The sequence below is a fragment of the Phycodurus eques genome, chromosome 18 (assembly GCF_024500275.1).
Source record: "Phycodurus eques isolate BA_2022a chromosome 18, UOR_Pequ_1.1, whole genome shotgun sequence".
Lineage (NCBI taxonomy): Eukaryota > Metazoa > Chordata > Actinopteri > Syngnathiformes > Syngnathidae > Phycodurus > Phycodurus eques.
This window is the reverse complement of record NC_084542.1, coordinates 16,309,162-16,328,089: the sequence shown is the minus strand read 5'-3', so window position 1 is coordinate 16,328,089 and position 18,928 is coordinate 16,309,162. Positions and strand designations below refer to the sequence as shown.

The following is an 18,928-nucleotide window of genomic DNA, read 5'->3' as shown; positions in this document are numbered from 1 at the left end:
CCTCACAATCCAAATGTCAATTAAAAATAAATACCACTTGTGCCCCTGAATGCCATCGGAAATAAAAACATTGTCGCAAAGTGATTACAACAAGTTTTTTTAAAAGATTTTTTTTATTATTTATTGGAGAAAAAAGTTGAAGTATTTTTGTTCCAGAAAAAAATGGTGCAGTCTTTACAAGACCAAAGATGTTTTGTCGGCATAAGAAAAAAGACACCTTTGTTCTCTAAAAAATAGGAATATATTCTTGGGGGAAAAAATGCCATTTGTTGGAGGGAAAAAAGAGACTTTATCTCTGTTATTTTAGGACTAATTAATTAACGCTTGCTCAGATGAGAGGCGAAGCGTCTTCTAGAACATGACAACTCGAACAGTCCGGTTGCGATCGATGCAAGGGCCTGACAATGAAATGACCTTTGCGCCGTTAAGATGCGGTTTCATTTTCTTCGGTCCAAACGGCGCGGCGCAGCGCACCGAAGTACGGGGACGACCTTGTTGCAGACGTTGGGTCCCGCAGAGACCGCCGAGAAACTGGCAGCTGAGGGATTTGAAGAAATCCAAACAACCCAAAACATTCTGATCAAGAACGTTGTTGCTGTTACGTGTGAAGGGTTTGGTTTAAGGGGTGTGGTTAGGGTTAGGTCGTCAGGGTCGGGCTGTTAGGGTTCATTTAGGTGGGTTACGGTAGGGTTAGTCGTTTTCCTCCTCCCCTGCTTTGGTTACCAAGGTAACAGCAGCCGGGGCCTCGTTGGCGGTGGCGCTGTAAACCGCCGACGTTCGCCCCCGAAACGCGTTCAAATGCGTCACTCGCCGTCTGACACGCACGGATCACAAATAAGAAGAATTGTGATGACGGACATTTTGAAACGTGAGCGCTGAAGTGCGCCTTCTGGTCCGTAGAGGGCAGCGCAGCACGGCTGGCGGCACAAAGGTCTTTCCGCCATGCTGCGAAGTACGTCAAGGGAAAAGCGGCAGTGAGGCGTGCAGACGTGTCAAATGTCACACCTTCGATTCAGTCACATGTTAATTCTGTCACACGATAATCATATCACGTTTGACGAAGTCCAACGGTAATCAACGATGTCGCGGTAGTCGTGTCGCACATTAACTGGCGTGACGTGTTACATTGTTTCAGACCATTCGTGTCACATTTCACGCGAAATAATGCTATTTATTTATTGTTGATGCCGAGCGTGCTGTACCTCCGCATGGCCGCCAGGGTCCAGCGTCTTGCTGCATCGTTCGCAGTTCAGACAGAACTTGCCTCAAGATGGCGCCTTCTCTGCTGTGATTTGGCTGGCTCATTTGCATAACCCCGCCCCCTGCCCTCGAAGCATTTGCTGAATGAAGAGGATTACACTGTCAGCGTTTCAAACAATCACATGCCTTTGCCTTCATGCTTAGACCGCCATAGACGGGCTAACTAATAGCATCAATATTGCCGTGTTGCAAGCCGTTAAGCAAGGGATATTGGAGCACAAACGGAGGCGCAACACATGGAGACAAACCATGTAAGAATACTCAAGACATTTTTTTTGCTTCCTCTGCGAAAAACGACGACTATTATTCTTGTATCTCAAGGTGCTACTCCATGACATCACTCGACGGTTATAGCACTTCAGGAAAAGCGTTAACGCCTTCGCGTGTGCATCTTGTGTCCTTTTTGACAACGTGTGCATGTATATTCTATGTTGAGGCGTGTGTATCAACATCACAGACTTTGTCGTGCCGGCTGCCGCGCGGTTGCCAGGCAACGAATCTCTTGATCGGCTAATGTTAAATGGACTTCAAAGTGCATGTGAGCGTTTTAAAAAAATATATGTATTTTTTTAATGCATTGCTGATATTCTTTTATGCAGATCATCAAAATCATGTGACAATAATCACACAGTTGAGTTAGTTGCACTTACTGGTAAATTCCTGCGTAAACCCGCAGGACCTTGCAATAGCTAAAGATGGACAACAGATGGCGCCAGAGGACTTGTGGCTGGATAGATAGATCGATAGATAGATCGATCGATAGATAGATAGATAGATAGATAGATAGATAGATAGATAGATAGATCATCTTATTTTTAGATTATTTAAAAATGTCAACTTGCATACTTTTTCACGCAAGAGAGACTCACCTTTTGTAACAATGAAATTAAAATAATAATGTCTTGACAGTAAAGATGATTGCATGTGTGTTGAGCATGAAGAAATGACAGTTCTTTCCTTTTTTTTCTTTTTTTTTTTTTTGGGGGGGGGGGGGGCAACGTTAATGCCGTTCAAGACAAAGGGCTGCCAAACAAAGCCATCACGCATGAGTGCGTGAGTGGCACACGCATGCGCGGGAATGAAGAACCATTTTAGTTGTCGAACTTAAAAAATAAAGAGCTTTTTTTTTTCCTTTTGCGACTAAAGGCATCTTATCCAGAATCAAAAGATGAGTTTTTTTTTTTTTTAGGGGAGGGTTGTACGTGGGGTGAACCGTTCACATTCCTTTTCCCAGTTCAGTGTGCTACTACATACAAACAGCAAAATATGTGAGCCTGGTGACATTTTTCAGCTAATGTTATTATTTAATGAGTACAGGGTGCACTTTCACTTCGCAACGAGTCAGCAAGCTGCCTGCTTAACAAAGGGAATTCTCCCTTTTTTTGAAAGGTTTTTACATCAATTGATATTTCACCAAGACAGAGTGGACATGTCAAGGTCAACAACATCCAGCTACCCACGTAATTTGATGAATATTATGAAACATAAGAAAATATTTACTCTGTAACTATCCTCTGTTTCAGCCTAAATTCTGGTCATGATGACATCGCTTTTTTTTAAGCCGGGGGTGTTCAATAGGATTATGAAAGCAGAATATACATGATCAAAGTGATTTATTTAATTAGAGAAGTAGTTGTGGGTGATAAAAACGTGTGGTTTTTTTCACCACATTTTTTAAATATTCAAGAATAAAGTCAAATTTTTCAGAACCAAAAAGCCAATTTTTTAAAACCGTTTTTGTTTTTTCAATAAAAAGGTTTTACTAGTATTTTTGGAGAATCAAATCAGGTTCTTAGGACCAAAAAATTCCTTATCTGGTGACACAAACATTTTTTTTTTCATGAATAAAGTTGTATTCTTACACCTTTTTAGAATCAGTTCAGATTTTTTTTATAGCTAAAAAACATTTTTCCACATTAAAAAAAATCCCATTATTCTGAAATAAATTAGTAATTTTTTGAGCATGTCGTCCTGTTTTTATTTCTATTGAAGGTCTAATTTTTGATTTGAAAGTAAACTTAGATTTTCTGACCAAAAAAGTCCTAATCTTATTATTACTTTTAATTTGAATAATGCACTTTCAAGACAAAAAGTCAAGTAACACTTTTCAACACTTTACACAATTGTGATTCTTTTTTTTTTTTTTTTTTCCATATATTTAACTCAACTGAGCTGATTTTGACCCTTTTTTTTTTCTTCAGCAGAACCATGACCCAGTTTCTTAGGCCAATGACGGCCATCCAAAAAAAGCCTTCTGAGCCAATGAGGAGCCAGGTGCCGCCCCCCTCCCCGCATACTAATAGGGACCCCAATAAGAGCCCCGAAGGGGGGGCCGCGCTTCTTGTGAGACCTTCATCCTACTCCGCACACACGAAAACTTCAACATGGTCGACGCCTTCTGCGCCACTTGGAAGCTGGTGGACAGCGACAACTTTGATGATTACATGAAAGCTCTCGGTGAGTACTAGTGAAGCGCTAGACGTTAACTAGTAGAATTTTATCATGTCACTCACTGCACAGTTGTCAACTCGTGCACACTTTTGCCTTACGAGTAACTTGAAGTTGTCCCACTCGTATGCCAAAGTTGTGTTCAGAAATGTTATACCGTAGTGGGGAAAAAAATGTTACTAGTTAAACTCAGTGGTTCTACTAGTGCGCGGAATTGTCTTACTAGTGAGGGCAAAGAGTGTACAACATGTGGTGCATGGACCTAAAGACCCTGTAAAGTGAAGTCGGAGATTTGTTTCTAAATAGAAACTGACAACTGTGTTGGACTGATTTGTGGCGATACAGCGTAAAATAGTTTTTCTCCATTTCGCTTTTCCCGATTATTTCGTTGTCAGCCGCGAGTGCGCGCACAACTGAGAAAAAGGCGGAAGAGCGAGGTGGGGAGGGAAACGAAATGTCAGAGCGCCTCGTTGTTGGCCGTGTGCGCACGCACGTCATAGAGAGAAAGCAGCAGATTGCGGTGAAACGTTTTTTTTTTTATTCTTTTTTTTAAAGGTCCGACGTGACAGCCAGTGCGCGGACCAGGGCGTCGCGCTGGCGTGGCCGCTTTAGAGCGCCTTGTTGTTGCAGCACACCCAGGCGGGATATTTTCAAGCCACCGGAGGCTTTAAATGGATATATTTTCATGACTCAAACATGTAGTCACAGTATGGGAAAGGAATAAGAAAGATGCTAGAAGAAGTACTATTTTTCCAGTTTGTAGTAGTATTTGAGTCAATCGTTCAAATTCTATTTTATAAAGCGCTTTTTATACAGTGAAATGCAACTCATAGTTCTTTACATAGTTCAAATCAATCCCCCTCATCCACACAGACACGTGCCCGAGTTAAAAATAGTCAAGTCGCGATCCGTGGCCGAGAATCCAAGTGCGGAAGGGGACACCGTCTCACGGAGCCGTCTGCACCAAGAGCGGACAGCGGAACCTTTGACGATGGGGGGGGGGGGGGGGGGGTTCCTGAAAAGTGAACGCTTTTGGAGATACAGCGACTACCCCAAAGCTCTGCTCTCGCCACGCAGGCGTGGGCTTCGCCACCCGGCAGGTGGGCAACGTGACCAAGCCCACCGTCATCATCAGCCAGGAGGGCGACAAGGTGAGCATCCGCACGCAGAGCACCTTCAAGAACACCGAGATCTCCTTCAAGCTGGGCGAGGAGTTCGACGAGACCACCGCCGACGACAGGAACTGCAAAGTAAGACCGCGCCTAGCACTCCTCTTGGAGCACACGCGAGGCTTGTATTCAAAAAAAGAAGTACTGATTCAACTCGTCGATGTAGAAGGAAAAATGTACAGACTATGAAATGTACTCAAGTACAAATGATGTTTTAGTGTCAACTATATACAATAACTGTTTGGATAACTGGACAATGAAAAAAAACAAAAGCACAGATACTTTTATTTAAAAAAAAATACAAATAAAAAAAATGACTGGTAGAAGTATAAGTACAGAATCAACTCCTTTAAGTAAAAGTAAGAAAGTACAGACTCTACATGTGTTGCTGCAACATTTGTGTTCAACTCTCTATTGCAAATTGCGAATTGCACATGGATGCAATTCATTAGACCGCCTATGGCATTTCCCATTATTATATACGTTTGCATCAAACGAGCAGAATTTAAGGCAAAGTTATCTGGTCGTTTTTAAATACAGAACGTGTAATTCTCTTTGTTTGAGGTTTAGTTTGACAGTTTAACGTCAACTGGGTGTGGCATTAAACTAATTAAAAAAGGTAATAAGAGATACAATTGATATCATACATATAATGCATAACGTTAGATACAAATTCAATTTGTATCTCAAATTTGTATTCAAAGTTCAAGTTAAAACTCGTCCGAATGGCAGCTCGTGTCTTGAAAAACCCCTCAAGTCACTAGTATCCCCGTGCGCCCCGCGCTGAACGAGCGACATGTCGTCTTCAGTCCACAGTGAGCCTGGATGGAGACAAGCTGGTCCACGTGCAGAAGTGGGACGGCAAAGAGACCAAGTTCGTGAGGGAGATCAAGGACGGCAAGCTGGTGATGGTGAGATCATTTTTTTGCGCTTCTGGAGAAAACATTTTGTTGAAGGTCGCGGACGACACGTCTCTGCTCGGACGGAACTCCTTCAGAAATGTCAAACATCAACTAAGGAGCATTCTTTGATGAGGGAAAAAGTCAAATTGTCTTTTTTTTTTTTACAGAAATAAAGAACCAAGTGGTGTTAGGTTCAGGCACAATGAAACGAAACAAGTAAACCTGCAATAGGAGAATACTTCTATGATGAAAAACAAGTCTCATTTGATTAAGAATTAGGTCACATTTTTGAAGAAACGGTCCTAATCTTGCAAGACTAAAATCCTTTTTTTTCAGTAATTTATATTTTTTCAGCCAAAAAAATATTTGTATTTTTATTTATTGTATTTTCGTTTTATTTTGTTATTTTGTTATTTTTTTTTTTTAGAATAAAGTAGTTTTTGTCAAGTAACTCCTATTTTATTCTGATAAAAAGTTCATACAAGAAATTTCAAGGATAAAAAGTTGGATTGTTTGAGAAAAAATTGATGAGAATAAACTTCGTCTTACAATACCAGAGTGTTTTAAGAATAAACTTGTATTTTTTTCCAAACATACTTTCTAATCTTGCAAGACTAAAATGGTAAAAAAAAAAAAAAAGACTAAAGTTGTATTTTTAAATACATTAATATTGTTCATTTTTAAAAATTAATGTTCACTTTTTTAAAAAGTCTATTTTTTTTAGATTTTTTTTTTTTTTTAATTTGCAAATAAAATCAGATTTTTTTTTTAGCAAAACTGTTCTTATGATGCTCCACTAAAATCATATTTGTCTTCAAAAAATAAAGTTGCTTTTTTTTTTCTAGTTAAGTCACATTTTCTGAAGTTTATAACCTGTGAATTTCTTTTAATAAAAGTCATATTTTGATTTGAAAATAACGTTCTGGCAACGTTTAGTTCTTGGTACTTATTAATTCATGGAACTGGAAGGTTCCTGGAACTCTGGAAAGTACTACCCTGGCCTCCCAAGCAGGGTCTAAAATGTGGTGCTGTTTTTTTGGATGACGTGTCTTTGGTGAAAAAAAGGTCGACCTTGTGCTCTCCTCGGGCAGAACTTGACCTTCGAGGACATCCACGCCGTGCGCACCTACGAGAAGGCGTAGAGGCCAGTGTCTGCACTTCTTCTTCATCGTCGTCTTCCTCCTCAAGCAGGCTGCACATTTTGTTTTCCCCCCGTTTTTTTTTTTTTTTTTTTTTTAATCCATTCTTTTTATACGAAAATGTGACATATTGGACTGATTGTCTTTGCAGATGTGTGAAATAAAACACAGAAGAACAAGAAATTTTAGGCTCTTTTGTCATGTTTTTACGACCCTTTATTGCTTTTTTTTTTTTTGTCAATCTATGTCTCAAAAGTGTTCTCTGTCAATTGACTGTCTGTTGTCGAACTAGAGCGGCTCCAACTACCGGAGACAAATTCCTTGTGTGTTTTTTTTTGGACATACTTGGCAAATAAAGATTCTGTAAGATGATAAGCGGCGCACAGAAAATTTACGACGACAACAAAAACTCAAATCGCTAACATCGATTAATCGCCCAGCCTGAGAAGCTTGAATAATTTTAATGATATGGCTCTTTACTTGTTAGCCCGTAGGATAATATAATTTTTTTTATTGTCGATGTAGTGCTTTTAGGGGGGGAAAAGTAAAATGAAGGAATTCAAAAGTATGAAAAAGGAGAAAAACAAGTAAGTTGAGTTCAGTTCAGTGTTGGGCCCTTGAACACACGTGACAAGCCAGTTGGCCGTCAATCACCCAAAGCCACGCCCCTCTTTAAAAAAAAAAAAAAAAGAAAGAACTCACTGAGTCATGTGACCAACTGACCATTTCAACTTCCGGCTTTTTACACGTCAACAAACACAAGCACGTAAATACACAACTGTCAGTTTGTATCCTCCTAACGACATGAAGGTGCCCCTCGCCTGTTTTGTGCTCCTGCTGTGCGCCGCCGAACGGCTGAACGCGCCCCCCCCGGGAAAAGGAACCGGCACTGGGGGCGCAGGTGAGTCGTGAGACCCCCCGAAGGAGAAGTTTCCGCCGGCGCCGGTGAACTTCCATACAAGCGTCAATGGCAGACATGGAAATGGCTTGAGCAGCTACACGCCACAGCACAAACGAACTCACTTGTCAACGAACACATTGAAACAGTTTGGTTCAATTCGTCCACGACGAATTGATCCACAGATGCTTAGCGGTCAAAATAAGTTGAAAATATATATTTACTACAGATGGCTCGTTTGTAAATCGTCAGCACATTTTGAATTTAGCGATTTTTAGGGGAGAGTTGGTCTTGTTGTTTCTGCAGTAGTCGGGTAACCGACTCAACCGGTGAGCTCGTGGACAGCTCGTCAATAATGAGTATTAAATGCGCAATCTTTTTATCTATTCAGTTGAAGTCAGTTATGTAATTGTGACGTTGTTAAAGGAGACATGCGTCTTAAAACCATGTCTGTGGCATGCTTTTTAAATGCTAATATCAGAATACCCCAAGGATAAAAACAAGCAAACAAAAAAGGTCGACATTTTCCCATCATATTTCTTTGCATCTTTCAGTTTAAGGGGGCATCTGTCTCTGTGGTGGATCTCTGCTTGGCCAATGGTGAGATCATCTTAGATTGTTAGATGTTAGATTGACAACTAGTGGGCTGGAACCTCTTTTTGTCAATAAGTACATTGAGAGTGAGTTTAAAAAAAATAATAATTATATTTAATATTTAGAAAATTAATGGATTGCTCTCCATAAGTATCACAGCCTTGTCTCAAAAGTCAATAAAATGTTACCTCTAAGTGCAGTTTTGTTTTGTTTCGCAACATTCAGTGTGCACTTATTCCGATGCTAGGAAGGTTCTGGCACATCACGGATCTTCATTTGGACCCTACCTACCACCTGGCGCCGGACCCCACCAAGGTGTGTTTCTCCTCCAAAGGCGAGCCCGCCAGCGGTGCCGGTCCGTTCGGGGACTTTGTGTGCGACTCGCCCTACAGCCTCATCCAGTCGGCCTTCACGCACATGGCCCGCCTCGTACGACCGAACGACTTCATCATTTGGACCGGGTACCATCAAACTTTCTTCTTCTTCTTCTTTTGGACAATTTGAGCACAGAGGCTGATGGACCACAAACAGGAAGATGCTGAGTAAAGTCAATAATGACAGCACCCCTACGGTCCAGACCACGCCGGGTTTTTTTGGGGGTCTTTACATCACTTTTTACAGGCTGTTATTTGCACTATCGCACTTGACGATTAATCCAGTATACGCGCAAACGAGTTCTGCTTTCAGCAAACCGGGTAAAAGCACTTCCTCCTCGCTCGGGCGAATGGGGAAGGGGCCCGTTTCCAAGCAGCCATATAAACTTTAATGGCTACAATGTCTTTTTTCAAACACAAAAGCCACCAAAGATGACATTAGTTGATCTTTAGGCTTTGTTCATGTTTACATGTATGATAGCCGTTCATATAAATGAATGATATACTTGTATTTGACTTTTGTTCAAAACACTAGCCATAAAAAAACAAACATTTTTTAGCGAGTTCGGCTTCAAACAAACGTGTCATCAATCCCAGTTATAATCGTTAGCATAGCATGCACAGGAAGTCAGCTATCCTGTGTTCCGCATTGGTCACATAATGTTCTGCATATAGTGGATTATACTTGACTGATTAATTTGACTTTATCTGTCAGGATATTTTTTGTTTGTTTGTTTGTTTTAATGATGTTGCTCCACTACCACAGCGACAGTCCTCCCCACGTTCCGTCGACCGAGCTGTCCACGTCGATGGTGATCCAGGTGATGAGCAACATGACGCACGGCATCCGACAACACTTCCCAAACGTCAGCGTCTTTCCCGCCGTGGGAAATCATGACTACTGGCCGCAGGTACCCAAAAAAAAAAGCAGATTCTCATTCAAAAGTAGAGTTTTTAGGTGTGATACCAGGTGGGCTAGAATTCACGACTCACTTCTTATGCTGTATTTCTGAATATGCTTATTTTATTGCAGTGGTCAAGGTACCATACTAGTATATATGCATACCTGTATATGTCTATACACAGTACGTGTATGTCTTTGTATGTTATCAGGATCAGATGCCGTCGTCCACAAACGACATCTACAAGGCCGCCACCCGACTGTGGAAACCCTGGTTGGAGGACGATGCGCTGAAAACTCTCTCACAAGGTTACCCATGCCACTCCCCACCCCCCCACCCCCCTCCTGTGACACTTGTGTGCCACGGGACCACTTGTGTTGGACTTTGTACTAGCACCTTGTTGTGGTCCGAACAACTCAAGTCAGTCAAAGTAGGTATCTGAAAGTTAGCATGTTAGTCAGTGTTTTATTAGGTTTATTAGGTCATAAAAGAGGCCAGATCTTCTGATGTCACTTTTTTGCTGCGTGTAAGGGCACATAGTCACGGCAATATCACATGTTATGGTGTCCACAGGGGGCTTCTACACCCAACTGGTTCATGCAGGCCTACGAGTAGTTAGCGTTAACAGCATTCTTTATTACGGGCCTGACCTGGCCACTTCCAACATGAGCGACCCGGCAGGACAATTCGAGTGGCTGGAGGACACGCTGAAAAAGGCAGACGTCAACATGGAGAAGGTCCAACGTCATCCTTATTTAATCATCGTTAGTGTGTGTGATTGACGCTTGCAAGCCAGTCCCAAGTCTCAAATTTGCGACTCAAGTTTGACTCGGGTCAATTAATGGTAATGCGATCGTACAACCCCCGCCCCTCTGAATGACATGATCTGTCGCAGCAGGTATTGGTCATCTCTCACATTCCGCTGGGATTCCTGCCCTTCGTTTCGAATGAGACCGCCATCAGGAACGAGCACAACGAGAGGCTAGTCACCATCTTTAGGCACTACAGTCATGTGATCGCTGGACACTTCTATGGACACACACACAAAGACAGCATCATGGTGCTCCTAGACCACAAAGGTGACAACAAAAACATGTGAATGCACCATTAGGTATATCATCTAACGGGATCCAAATAACAACGATGATAATGCTCGCTTTGGAAATATTCAATGAACAATATGAGCAATAGTTTCTAATGAAGTGGCCAGAAAATAAAAGAATAGTGAGGGGACCGGAGGTTGAGTCTTGTGGCATCCCAGACTACATTTCTGCCACAAGATATATATATATATATATATATATATATATATATATGAAGCTTATTTAAATTTAGGTTGGTATTGAATAAAAACTGTTTTGTATAAATCTAGAAATTAAATGTATGTCTGATGATTTGTTTCCTTGGTAAATCGTTTTATCATTAAAATACATAATGTAACTGATTCAAAACAAATGATGCATACATCAGTTAATGATGCATGTTTTCAATTTTTTTGTAGGTAAACCTGTGAATTCTCTGTTTGTGTCTCCGGCGGTAACGCCCATTAAAGACGTTAGGGAGGCATACTCTAACAACCCGGCGGTGCGTTTTTATTTATACGACAAACAAGACTTTGACATTTTGGTAAGACCCGTGACCATCACACCACATTACATTATTATTTATTTAAATTTATTGTCATTTATGTCTGCTTATTGAACTTTCCAAAACCAATCCCATTGTAAAATTTTAAAAGCAAGCGTGTTTCTCATGTGAAGGACATCTGGCAGTACTTCCTCAACCTGACTGAGGCCAACCTCAAGCGACGAGCCGACTGGATGCTGGAGTACGTCATGACTGACGCGTTCGACCTGCCAGACCTGCGACCGGCCAGTCTGCTCCGGCTGGCTCTGCGCTTGTGGCTGCCGCCTGCCGCCGGCGGTTTTGACACCTACTTTGCTCACTACACGGTCAGCTACGACGACAGGCCGCCGTGCCGGGGCGAGTGTAAGATCCTTCAGCTGTGCTCCATGCTCTACTTGGACCAGAGCTCCTACTCCGCTTGTGTGGTTGCGCAACAACAACATCACCATCTCGTTAATAACCATCTCTCCAAGATCAAAGCCACCTCGCGTCATCAGGATATCGTGTGAACAAAACTAAAATCCTTTTATGCACTTTATGCACATTGTCAAATATGTTACGTGGCTCTTGTGGCAAATATTGGCTTTGAAATTCTTTCGGAAGCCCTTGACTACTTAGCGACATGAAATTTGGTCGACATGTCTATCATGAGTAGACCCAAAAAAAAGTCTCGAGAAGCCATGCCCAAACAGTCACAGCAAGTCTCTTGTTTTGGTTTGAAGAGGCCATTTTCGACTCATTTTGGCCTTTTTTCACAAGCTCCATTAAAGACCAACTTCTAATTTGAAGCCGGTCGACAGGACAGATGGACGACGCGAGGTTGAGAAAAATCTCCACATGAAAAACAAGGGCTCCTCGATGATTGCTGAAGCATAGAATGCACAATGGCTACAAATGTTAAGCTGAATGTTTGCTGACTTTTTTTTTTTTTAGTTTTTATTTGAATAATCTCTTTAGTATTGTGGAGGAAACAGCAGTCTTGGGGGAAATCTTTTTGTTCATTCTATGACGTCATTGCTTTTTGATAATGATTTTACCTTGGGTGGGTTTATAGAAAACTTTGTCCAGCGTTTATATGAAATGGAATGATATTTAAATCTCCTTTTGAAGTTGCTGATAGTATTAGGCTCATGCCTCACGACTCAGTTGAATCAGTTTGTCGGCAGCGCTGTGGCATCTTTGACATTTTTGTCTCTTCGTGATTTCAGCTTTGAGCTGAGCATTGTTTTTCTTTGTTAAATGAATGAGATGCAAATCTTATTCTCTTTGACATTTTTGTCTCTTCGTGATTTCAGCTTTGAGCTGAGCATTGTTTTTCTTTGTTAAATGAATGAGATGCAAATCTTATTCTCTAAAGTCACCCGTGCTATTAGGCTAATGCGACGCTGTTGAGTCAGTATGTCGCCATGCAATGATCTTTTGGCCATGCCACGGCATTGTTTTTCTGTTCATGATTTTGCATTAAATTACATTTGGCCAATGTTTTGTCAGCGCTGAATGTTTGAAATGCCAATCTTTTGAAGTCGTCAATGCTATTAGGCTAATGCTAACGACTCAGTTGGATCTGATTGTCAGCATTTGTATGGAAGTGAATATAGTGTTGCGTTTGTCTGTTAAAAGTTGGGGAGGGGTGGCAGCCACTGACCTAATTTCACTTGCCCCCTGAGCCCCCTGCCAACTTCTCCCACTTTAAATGTTCTCAGCCCCATTCCAGCGCTATTGTGTGCCCCTCCTCACTCCTCGGCCTCCCCCACTCCCAACGTTGACAGTCCCTCGTTTTAAAACATCCGCTCGCTTCATGTGTAACTTCCAAAAAGACCCAGAAGAATGTCCAGAAAGTGTCAGAAGAAGAAAAAAGTTAAAATGAATGATGAAAAAAGTTCAAATGAATGAACAATGGTGAGAAACTCACCTCTGTACCCTCCGGCATACTCCCCCCATCCTTCAATCCCTTCGCTCGCCTGGTCGGGGCGTAACCGTGGTAACGGCATACTGGCGGGTGAGCGTGGCCAGTTGCTGGGGCGTCCGTCGCCACGGTAACACCCGGGAAGCTCTGTTGTGTGCAAACAAAGCTCTCTCTTCACTCTTTGTGTGACCACTTTTTTTTGGGAAGAAGTTTCTCATGAGTACATTTCAAACCGCAAGAAAGATCGTAAACATCATACGATGATTCTGACAATAAAGAAGCAACACTGCTCACTCTGTGCTTTATATTTTGGGCTTTTATGTGGCAGTCTTCTTTATTGTGAAATCAAAAATGTAAAAAAAAAAAAAAAAAGTCCTGAGCAATAAACTCAATTTAATATATAAAATGTATTAATTGCCCAGCCCTGATACATACATAACCACAAACATTCAATTTGGGATCACAGGAAAAGTAGGGGACCCGAGGCTGACCCAAGCGACATGTCAACTAGTGGCCTGGCATGCGCATTACAGTGTTGTCGTTTGTGCGTGTGAAACCTTGAAAAGAAAAAGCATTTTTACTCGGCCTATGTCGTATAAACTTTGGCTAATCTGCCTGACCCGAGCTAACCTTGTCCTTCTGGCGTGAGGCTAATCCCACTATGTAAAAGCTCTTTTTGTTTAGTCCCCATTCTGCGAGATTAGCGATTAGCGTCGTCAATTACGGAACTTTTTCGGACTTGTAATGTAGCTAGCCACACGCTAATGCTAATCCCTCTTTTTGTTGTCTATTTCACTCCAATGGCAACCGACCGTTATGCGACGTACAAGTAATAAAGTCAGCTCATAACACGTGGCGCTTCCCCAGAATGCGTGTTGGTGACATACACGTCTGTACTTTTACTTCTATTCTTGAGCATTATTTTAAATAATTAAAAAAATGTATATTCAGAAATAATATAATTGCATGATATGAATAATTATGTTCTATAATTTCTTTATTTTGCCAACTATAATATCCATTTTATCTTTAAGTCACAAATGAATTGTAAATATTTAAAAAAGAGTTTGACAATTGTAAATATTTCTATAAAATGCAAAGATGAGTTACTGTAATTGAAGTTCACGCAATAATGTCCAGTGAGTAAAGCTGTCCAATGGAAGACTTGATCTGCCCAATTGTGGACTGCAACGTCATCTCCATTGTGTATTCACGTCGTGTTTATTCCGCATTTGTGTTTGCGCACGTTGCGTGTCTTCCTCTCCTGCTGACATAATTTCTATTGTCACCACGCACGATGTGAAGTTTTCCAACCACGGGAGGAGAGAGAGCTCATAAAGCTCTTTTCATTTGGGACTCCCGTGAGATATTACCCTCCTGCCAAGTCTCACACACTCCATAATGGAGACTGACTGGGGTGGGGGGCAATTGGGAGTGGGTGGTGGGGGTGGGGGTAGTTTCGCTCTCTCTTTTTTTGTCTCATGCTTCATTTGTCATTTGTCAGCCGACTTGAATGGACTTCTTTATCAATGTGTGTGTGTGTTTGTTTATGATTGTGGTTGGACCCACTAACCCTCAAAGTCTGAATGGGCCCACCGTTGCGCCCCTCCCCCCCATCCACACACAAACTCAGCCAATCAGCTTGCATGTTACTCCACAGTCACACATCCGTGCCACGGTTTGTTTCCTTAAATGTAATTACTCACCGGACACTTCATTAGGTACACCTTCTTAAACCTGCCGGTGGCTGGGATATATCTCACCGGGTTATCTTTTCCAGGCCGTGACAATGAGGCACTCTAAAGGGCTAATCCGTAAGGAGTCAGCCAACCTAAGGTTCAATCAATGCGACGAAACTGAAGGTTTTGGTTAACGCTGTCCTGCCTTAGAAAATAAACACACACGTTTTTTGAGATTGGAAACGCTCACAAAAATATGTCAGAATTATCAGTAGACAGTTTGTCTATAAATGGAGAAAGTTCAGCACTGTCGCTACTCGGCCTCGGAGTGGTGGCCCTGGAGAGCAAAGCAAAAAATGCTCAGAGGTGGAAAAAAACAACCTGAAACTGTCAGTTAACGACTGATTGGTTTATTTACTGTTATTTTTTAAAAGATATTTCTGCTTGTGAAGGTGCACCAATGTGCATGTTTTGAATTTGACGCAGAGATTCGGTGGCGAGGTGAGCACAAAAGCCTAAAGATGGCGGAAGAGGAGGGGGAAAAAAATGAAGATTGTAATTGAACTTGAGTGCTGTGTGTGCTCGTTTGAAGTGTGGGGCGGCCAGTCCGCCCTTCCCTCCACGGAGGGGGTCGGAGGTGAAGCTTTCATGTTAATCTCTCTTCTTTTTCTTCTTCTTTTTCAATCTGTCCATACTTCTCCTTCACTTGCATCCTCCCATCATGCCCCGCCCATTCCCTGTCTGGTCCTAATGTGGGGTCACTGGGTTTACCCCACATGAAAAGGGGAGTGGGGGTGTTTTGGGGAGCTGCTTTTCTATCTATCTATCTATCTAGCTAGCGATCGATCGATCTATCTATCTAAATGCCCTGTTACTATGACAACATGCTCGTTTTCTTTAGGAGACTTCGTTACAGTGTAAAGACGTCAACTTGTACAGGAAATTTAGTAGTGTTGCTTTGCTGCCACCTGCTGCTCGTCTTCTACTACTGCATGCCAGCTCAATGTAAGTACTGCACTGTACTTATACTGTACTGTACACTGTACAGTACTGGACAACACATCCCAAGCAAAGTACTTTTGGAACAACTTTAAAGGGGACATGTGACGTGAAATTCACTTTTTTAATGTGTTGTATATAAATGGTGGCGCGTCTATGTCAGATCATCGACGATAGCACGGCTTCGATAAAAAATGACTCAACTTCAACAGCAGGTTTTGTTAAAAAAAAACAGGAAATAACCGATACAATTGACAAAAGATTGATGATATCAGGGATATGTATTGATCTTGAAAAAAAAAAAAAAGGTTTGACACGAATGTAAACCATGACATTTTGCAAAAAAAATAACATTATGCAATCAGGGGACTAGGTAATCATTCATTGGATTAGAATGTATTTAAGTAATTAGATTCAATACATATTAATAAATAACACTATATTCAATTAATTACCAATGGGATGAGGTGTCCCACAAGGGTCTTTATTAAGCCCAAAATGATTTCTTATCTATATTAATGGTATTACAAATAGGCCCCAAATTATTTCTCATCTATATATATGATATTACAAATACGTTGAAAAAAAAGTTAACATTTATACTTTCTGCTGATGACACAACTGTTCTTTGCCCTGGTCCAGATTATGATCAACTAATTACAGTAAATACAGAACTTTATGTTTGTGCACTTTGCATGTTGTTGTCCTGTCCTGCTGATATATTTTCTATTGTGTGTGTGTGTGCAACGCAATGTGTGATTCCTAAAACAACCCAAAAGTGACCAGAGAGTGACGCTACTCTCCCTCCATCTTGTCATTCAATGTGTCCACCACCTGATGGCGTCATAAACAATCAATTTTACGTCCAAGCAGCTGCCAGTCGGCCCCAAACCTCTTTTATACCCCCCCCCCCCCCCCCCACCATTAATTTGATTGGCTCCACCGGTAGCCAATCACAGCTGACAGGTGCCCCGCCACCAACCCCCCACGCCAAAATCAAATATTGAATGTATAATATTAAAATGACAAAACATTCTAATGTCGTAGGCAATGTTTAATTTTCTTAGTGCAGTATAGTGAATTTACTGTGCATTCTAATCAATTATTGCTTGTATGTTTTTTTTTTTTAAATTGCATTTGGATGTAGAAAAGAGTGAACAAAAATAGAGAGAAAGACCAAAAAAAAAAACCAAAAAAACTGATGTTGACATTTTGCCTCAGGATACAAGTTTACCACCATCCTCCTCCTCATCTTCATCCTCCCATTATTATTTGCTTGCTTTTGTCCTGCACGTGCTCCCTCTCCTCCCCTTCCTCCCCCCTTCTTTCGCCATCATCCTCATCATCATCATCCCCCCCACACCGGCTCAGCTTGTTGTCACTCACTCAGGCGGCAGAACAGACGGCAGCAGCAGCAGCAGCAGCAGCAGCAGCAGCAGACCCTGCACAGACGCTAATCCTGGTGGCGCACCCCACCCGAAAGCCTCCCCCGCTGCACAACAGAAGCCAACACAACCCGGGAAACGGAGCGTACCGGACCCACCTGTGCAAATGGACGTACAACTTGGATAATTTCAAGCGGAGGAGAAAGAGGAGGAGGAGGAGGGAGCAAGGAGAACCTTGAGCATCATGAAGAAGATGAGGGTGTCGGTGATGTAGCAGGTGCTGCAGCCTGGTGCCGCATTGCTTGCTTGGCCTCCTCCGTGGGGGGAGAAGGTGATGTCGTCATCTCACACACGCACGCGCACGCACGCGTACGTACATACGGTTCTGACATGGCGCCAAGCAGCAGCAGCAGCAGCATCTCAGAAATGTTGGACGTTTGGCGGTAACCGGCACACACGCGTTCAGGCCGGCGTCCCGTGAGTCAAAAAATCGATTGGAATTGATGTGACTGCTGGTCTGCGAATCACTGAACGGTCTTGGATGAAAATATAGAGCGGGCGCAAAAGCAGCTACAGCGAACAGCTGCATGTTGGCGGCTCGGTATTCATGGCAGATTCGCCTATTTGAGGATTTTGGGCGAAGCTCCCCTCCGTTATTTGCTAAAAACGTGAACTGTTTTTGTGCTTAGGCCAAAGCAGTAAAAGGATTACTTTGGGGCCTTCTTGTGGCATGTCGCTACCCGGGAGCTATGTTGAAACGAGTCGAAGAGTTTCATTTAGACAAATAAAATGCTTTTCTGCCATCTAATAACATCTTGGCACCAAGGAACTATGTTGAAGTGAGTCGAGGAGTTTCATTTAGACCAAATAGTACTTTGACGCCATCTATTGACATCTTGGTGCCTAGTCGAGGCGTGTCATTTGCTTCAGGCGTCATTTTATGCTGTAAAAATAAACCTGCCTTGTAGGACCTGCAGAAGAAGAAGAGTCTCGGGGAGGGAATATCGCGACCGGGCTCCCGCTGAGATGACTCACCTGCAGGCCGGCTTGTCGGCGGCCACCCTGGAGAAGGCCAAAGCGGAACTGAAGGAAAACCCGGAGACGCTCCACCAGGACATCCAAGAGGTGCGCGACATGATCATCACCCGGCCGGACATCGGCTTCCTGCGCACGGACGACGCCTTCATCCTCAGGTTCCTGCGGGCCAGGAAGTTTAATCACTTTGAGGCCTTCAGATTGCTGGCCCAGTACTTTGAGTACAGACAGCAGAACCTGGACATGTTCAAGAACCTGAAGGCCACCGACCCCGGAATTAAGCAGGCGCTCAAGGACGGATTCCCCGGCGTGCTGGCCAACCTGGACCGGCACGGGAGGAAGATCTTGCTCCTCTTCGCCGCCAACTGGGACCAGAGCAGGTAAGACACGCACGCACACACGCACACACACACACACACACACACACACACACTAAAGACATGATGAGTGAAGGTACCGTTTAGGCACCGTACAGTAAAGGTACCATACACTTTCTACAACTTCCTGGTGGATTTTTTTGAAGTGCATTTTGGTACCCTGGCATTTTAAAGTTGGGGTACCACGTACTGCATCTTATTTTGCCACCCCTTCATTGGGGTACCAATGTACGAG

General features: G+C 42.5%; 3 protein-coding genes across 6 annotated transcripts in view; all 3 read left to right on the top strand.

Moving 5' to 3' along the window:
* The first annotated feature begins 3,577 nt into the window (after window positions 1-3,577).
* Window positions 3,578-7,087, top strand: LOC133417165 (fatty acid-binding protein, brain). The gene is made up of 4 exons (XM_061704709.1): window positions 3,578-3,717; window positions 4,786-4,958; window positions 5,687-5,788; window positions 6,871-7,087. Exons 1-4 carry the CDS (start codon window positions 3,645-3,647, stop codon window positions 6,919-6,921), a joined length of 399 nt encoding a protein of 132 aa, XP_061560693.1. The 5' UTR covers window positions 3,578-3,644; the 3' UTR covers window positions 6,922-7,087.
* Window positions 7,088-7,666: 579 nt separating this feature from the next.
* On the top strand, window positions 7,667-13,507 carry smpdl3a (sphingomyelin phosphodiesterase acid like 3A). Of its 2 annotated transcripts, none has more exons than XM_061704979.1 (8): window positions 7,667-7,819; window positions 8,658-8,871; window positions 9,551-9,695; window positions 9,898-9,994; window positions 10,260-10,423; window positions 10,585-10,765; window positions 11,188-11,312; window positions 11,447-13,507. In XM_061704979.1, exons 1-8 carry the CDS (start codon window positions 7,723-7,725, stop codon window positions 11,819-11,821), a joined length of 1,398 nt encoding a protein of 465 aa, XP_061560963.1. In that variant the 5' UTR covers window positions 7,667-7,722; the 3' UTR covers window positions 11,822-13,507. The 2 variants fall into 2 exon arrangements, with proteins under 2 accessions (XP_061560963.1, XP_061560964.1); XM_061704980.1 differs by having other exon boundaries at window positions 7,751-7,819; window positions 8,371-8,871.
* A 3,766-nt stretch (window positions 13,508-17,273) lies between these two features.
* clvs2 (clavesin 2) overlaps window positions 17,274-18,928 on the top strand; it is an 11,637-nt gene continuing 9,982 nt past the window's right edge. The window contains exons 1-2 of one of the 3 annotated variants that reach the window (XM_061704457.1): window positions 17,274-17,558; window positions 18,250-18,696. In XM_061704457.1, coding sequence (XP_061560441.1) covers window positions 18,308-18,696 — 389 coding nt within the window. In that variant the 5' untranslated portion in view covers window positions 17,274-17,558; window positions 18,250-18,307. Of the gene's footprint in view, window positions 18,697-18,928 lie in introns of all 3 variants that reach the window. The other 2 variants (XM_061704455.1, XM_061704456.1) reach the window with 2 other exon arrangements.